Source organism: Branchiostoma floridae, chromosome 15 (genome assembly GCF_000003815.2).
Source record: "Branchiostoma floridae strain S238N-H82 chromosome 15, Bfl_VNyyK, whole genome shotgun sequence".
In the NCBI taxonomy this organism is placed as follows: Eukaryota; Metazoa; Chordata; class Leptocardii; order Amphioxiformes; family Branchiostomatidae; genus Branchiostoma; species Branchiostoma floridae.
In genome coordinates this window covers 20135726-20141440 of record NC_049993.1, presented here as the reverse complement: position 1 = coordinate 20141440, position 5715 = coordinate 20135726, and the positions used below count along the sequence as shown (strand labels likewise).

General features: G+C 40.0%; 1 protein-coding gene across 1 annotated transcript in view; it reads left to right on the top strand.

Annotated features, from left to right (window-relative positions):
* Positions 1-5715, top strand: part of LOC118431647 (importin-13-like) — a 52513-nt gene that overhangs the window by 37217 nt on the left and 9581 nt on the right. The window contains exons 21-23 of the mRNA XM_035842889.1: positions 253-311; positions 759-836; positions 1430-1623. Of these exons, the coding sequence (XP_035698782.1) occupies positions 253-311; positions 759-836; positions 1430-1623 (331 nt within the window). The remainder of the gene's footprint in view (positions 1-252; positions 312-758; positions 837-1429; positions 1624-5715) is intronic.

The following is a 5715-nucleotide window of genomic DNA, read 5'->3' as shown; positions in this document are numbered from 1 at the left end:
CGTGGATTCAATCCGAAAGGCCTGGCAGTTTCAAAACCATATCCAGTTGCTTGAGTAACTATTTTTGGCATATCTCATTACCTGGATGTCTAACTTACATCAACGCACATAAATCAGTGTAGAAAAGCGTAGAATCTAATGTAACGTGAATCTCTCGACTCTCTGCAAACCCATTCAGACTCTTCTGTCAAAGGATGATAGGTCAAGTTTGTGGTGAGTCAATGATGTTTGACAACTTTGTATTTCCTGCAGGGTTGATGGCGCTGTCCTTCCCAGAGAGTCATGTGGTCAAGGCAACCTGCATCTTTTTCGTAAGTCTGATCAACAGGAGTAGAAATGTCATTTTATTATCATTCAAGACCTAGTAAAAAATGTAGCATGCATATTTCTTAGTGGTTATTTTTTTTCATCATTGATTTCCATGGTGATGGTGATGGTGCTGAAGATGATGATGACAAATATGAAGATGATGATGATCATCAGCTCTGGAGTATCCGTCTGCTTTGTTGATTACTGTATGTCAAGAAACTATTTTTTTTAGATTGTTTGAAACAAAATTCTAAGTTGGACATCTAGGCTGCATCTAGGTGTGACAGGTTGTTCAATGTTTTAATGTCATGTAACCGACCATTGTCAATACCTGCAAATGTGGTGCAGTAGGAAGAAATAGGAAGAAAAATAATTGTACTATACAATGTAGATGAATATAATACTGGACGTGGCTGTGTTGATGACTTCTTCTCTTTATTCCCTCCCAGGCTGAGCTGATTGGCCAGAGTGCCTCCAATCCGCTGGTCCTACAGGTGGTCACCCAACATGGTCGCATGCTGCTCGAGGTAACTATATGTACTTTCTATCATATCTATAAAAAACGGTGCACTAGCTGAGTGGGTTAGAGTGGCTTCAAAGTTTTATCACACAGGCTTCCATTGAATATGAATATGAATAGCTGATTCGAACGTTGCTGTTGAGACATTTTTTGTTTGTTGTTACCAAATTTTCTCAGCTTCTAGCGCATTTCACATCGAAATGTGTTTTCTCAGGAGTGAATGACATAAAATAAAGATAAAACACAGTGTATTCTGCATCACCCTCGGTCGTTGGGCGTTCCTGCACGCGGTCAGAACGGTACAGGTGCAAAATGAAACGTGACCATTCCCAAAATCATATCCGGTTGCTTGTCAATTATAGAAAATACATTTGCAAGTTCATGCCCATAGAGTAATTGCAAGTACATGGTACAAACAAGATAGGGAATATGCATGTAACAATGAACTGACAGTGTGAAGAATATACAAAGGGACTACGATACTGGAATACTAGTGTTGACTATATCTAGATAGGTTAGGTTTGACTGTTTTTGGAAGCAGAGAAAGTCAATGTGTAACTGCTTTTTAGTGTATCTTATTTGCCGTGATTGTGCTTATAGGTTGTACTGAAAGCGATCGGCGGTGACGCTCCGCGGTCGGTGACCGACAACATGGCTGACATCCTGATGGCTCTGAACAAGAACTGCTTCCAGCAGACCTGCACCTGGATGGGCGAGGTCATGAAGGTGGAGGGGTTTCCTTCACAGCTGGTCAACGCTCAGCAGAAGGAACAGTTCGCAAGGAACGTGCTCAAGTAAGTCAGGTGTTGTCTTAAGATGTAAAGTCTTATGTAGAACAAGCACTGCTTCCAGCAGACTTGCACCTGGATGGGGGAGGTCATGAAGGTGGAGGGGTTTCCTTCACAGCTGGTCAACGCTCAGCAGAAGGAACAGTTCGCAAGGAACGTGCTCAAGTAAGTCAGGTGTTGTCTTAAGATGTAAAGTCTTATGTAGAACAAGCACTGCTTCCAGCAGACCTGCACCTGGATGGGAGAGGTCATGAAGGTCGAGGGGTTTCCCTCGGGACTGGTCAGTGCTCAGCAGAAGGAACAGTTCGCAAGGAACGTGCTCAATTAAGTCAGGTGTTAAAGAATGGACTCAAGTAATTTGGTTTGAAATTTCAGTTTTTGTTTTAACTGCTAAAACCAAATAAAGCTCTCGTCATCTCCTCATCTCATCAAGTAAGTACAGAGACCTCTCTATAAGCAAGGCCTCTCAGGTTTTATTTCTGATCAACTTTCGGTGCTTGAAGGTTAGTAATGTTATTAGTTGTTGGTTTGTTTGCTTGTGTGTAAAGCTACGTTGTGCACATATACAAAATGTATTGTGCAACGCATTTGGTGCATGGTTAGGTTTTGAATGTACGATTCAAGTACGGTTTTGGGCCTCCTAGTAGCTTTCTTAGGTATTGCACAGCAGGAATCTGATTAAGTGAGTGGATAAAGTGACTGTCTTTCCAAAAGGATTGGAAGAATCCTGGTCAATTGGCCAAAGATAAGCATTTCATACATTTGTACAGTCTAAAGCATCGTACAGCACAAAAATGTAGGTTGACATAGCATAAACTACATGTCATGTACATTGTGCATATATGATTGTAAGATAACACCTACATGCCAACCACATTGTGGTTGAGGGGCGCTTAAAAGACTGACTGACTTTGGCTCCCATTTTGAATTGCACCTAGGATTTTCCTCTGGTTTACTTACAAGTTGAAAGACTTACATAGAGTTTTACGATGCATAAAAGTCAGGCACGCATCCCTGCTACCTGTTTATGTATGAATGTGTACTACTACTATACACTGTATTTCCCAGCAGCCAATCAGTGATCATGCTCTGATCATGCCCTGATCATGCACCCCCTGCATGATCACCCTGCGACCTCTTTGCACACTGACCTTGAACATTCAGTTTGACCCCTTTGACCGACCTCTAGCTGTGAACTTTGGTAACCCAGAAGGCGTCACCTACGGCAAACATGTTGTTTGTAAAAGTAATCAATAAGTAATGGAGGAATTTACCTCACAAACTTTTGAACTGGCAAAGTCAGCTTTTTGCCGGCAAGAGATTGGTGTCGATGCCCTCCTTGGGTGACCAACCACATACCAAAGCAACTGGATTTGAACAAAATTATGTTTAAAACTTGCCAAAATGCAGTAACTGTTACTCAAGCAACTGGATATGATTTTGGAAACGGTCAGACGTTGCAGCTACTATCCAGTATCTTGCATAACTGCTTTTGGCATACCTTTTGTTACATGTACCTGGATATCTGACCTTCATCGACGTATGTTGAAAACTGATTTTGAAGAGAAAAGTTTGTCTTGTCCTTCAGTTGGTGACCATTTCAGGACTTCTCATGAACTTCAGAAAGCTGACATGTTTTTAAAAAGTTATAGCTGCCTCTAGGACCACACCAATTCAAATTGTTGATTTTCATATCTATAGATTGAAATATAATGCTGAACTGTAAAATTAACATGAAGACAAAATTGTTCAAAAGTCTTTCTCAAAGGACTAATATATATATAGATATGGCCAACCTGTTAAAGCTACATTTATTAATGGCTTTGTTGATCATGCAAAAAAGTGTAGAGATTCCGTATAAGAAAATAGTATTTATTTAGTAATCAAAAGTGGACTTCTAAAATTTGCTATTTGCCAATTGTATCACGCGTTATTCACATGATTTCCTCTATATATAGATGAGCCACATGATGTCCCCAATGTAAGGTGAGCAAATAATACAGTTGCAGATAGACTCAAACTATTTGCTTACTTATCGTTCGTTCATCCCGTATCCTTTTTTTATGTACATTGTACAAATCAAAGGTGTAAAAAAAAAATCAAACTTCCTTTGTGTGAAGGTAAAAGATATGATGGTTTGATGCAGGAGAGAAAAGCCTTTCTATTGATGAGGTGTCTGCCACATGCCTGTTGTAGTCATTCCCTCAGTCTATAAGACTCGCATTTACCTTGCATTAATTGGCATTGCAGAAAACAAACATGTACTCGTGACCACCGACTGCATTTATAGGTCCAAATATGACTTTTTGTTGATCCTTAGCTTACATGGTATTTAGTCTCATTGGCGCAAGCGTCAAGTGTCCTGTCAGTAGCAGCCTTTAATCTGTGTGAACACTGGACAGGAATGTAACTTTTTTATAAAGAAAAAAAGGTAAGAAATAAGACAGCTTGCATGGCGCCCCCAAAGGTCGGACGTTGACATTCCGAAGTCAAAGTGACCGCGTTACATAAAGCGACTGCATGATGCAACCTTGAGGTGTTTGTACACCGTCAGTTGTGTAAGTTAAAACTTTCTAGATCCTTCGCACGCGCGGCGACAAGTCCTCCAAGTGTCATGCTCTCATTGGCTGAGGGATGAAGTTGTGTTGTCGCACCGATTAATCGACTCGGAACGTTGGGGTTGCTCGTTTGGTTGTTTACAATCCTGATAACCAAATGCTGTGTACGGCTAACAAGTGGAAAGTCCATGCGGTAATCATTTTATGACCACGTTGTTGACACGCGTGTAAACGTTACCACGCTAGGAACACGTGCCTGGTTTCCACAGTCCGAGGGTGTACTCTCTCCCTGCACTTTGCGGTGTGATATTTTCCTAATCTCTGAACAGATGTAAGATTCAGCTCTGTCACAGTGTGTTATGTCAGTACAATGTCTAGTTATTAGTATGGTGCACTGTCTGAACTCTTTAGAAGGGTACCCCCCCCCCCCCCCAGAAGTACATGTATGAACCCCTAGAGAGAGATGTAATATTTCCCTAATTTCTGAACAGATGTAAGAATTCAGTAACGTGTTATGTCTTAGTGTTTTATAAGTATAGTGCACTGTTTCAACTCCCGGCTTTTTTTTTAAACGTTTTATATAGGCATTTTTATCAGGCTTTAAATTTTGTTGTTTTGTTGTCTTGCGGCCTAATCAAGACAAGAAAACAGTACGGAATGGAAAGTCTGATGAAAATGCCAACAGTATATAGAAAGAGGGGCGACAAGGGCTGTAAAAGACCAACAAAATTCCCCAATGTGTGAAACTGCATGAAAGACTGTAAACAATAGATTTTATGGTTTCGCTGGTACTGATGTGTTTAGCAGCATAATTGTAAAGTTTATGTATGTGATTTGTACTGAAAACTCCTATCTGAGAGATATTTGTTCGGAATCATGATATAAAATTGCTACTGATGTTTTAAATCATTGGTCTCCATATTCAGGTCAAGGTGAACATGTTAATGCTCATACTATGTAATTTTTAGGGTGGTTTTATTTTGGCTGACCGTTAAATCCTAGATTGAAAAAATGTGAGTTTGTCAATCAACATAAAGTTGTGCCATTTCTTAGACTTTATTTTACTTTACTTAGATTTTGCATCTTTCATCGTTGACTTTGTGCTAACGGTCACTGTTCTGCATTGCAAGTGGAAAAGTCCATCATTATGCAACCACTTTTGTACCATGCCTCTTACATGCGTGCTAGTAGTGGACTATGAATGAATGAATACATGAATGAAGATGACGCAAGTTAAAAGTTGTACCCTGAGTGTCCCCCTTTTCACAAAATGTGTGTACACTGACTATACTCTCCAAGCAGAGGTTAGGCTCCGGCTGTTTTTTTTAACTTTTTTTTTTACTCGTTTTTATCGGGCTTTCTATTTTTTTATTTTATCTTGCTGTGTCAAAACCTATCAGGTTGGCATACTTCAAGAAAAATGACAAAATAGAAAGCCCGATAAAAACGACTAAAAAAACCTTTAAAAAACAGCCGGAGCCTAACCTCTGCTTGGAGAGTACACTGACTAGGTTTCCTTAATGTTACATCATTTTTTGAC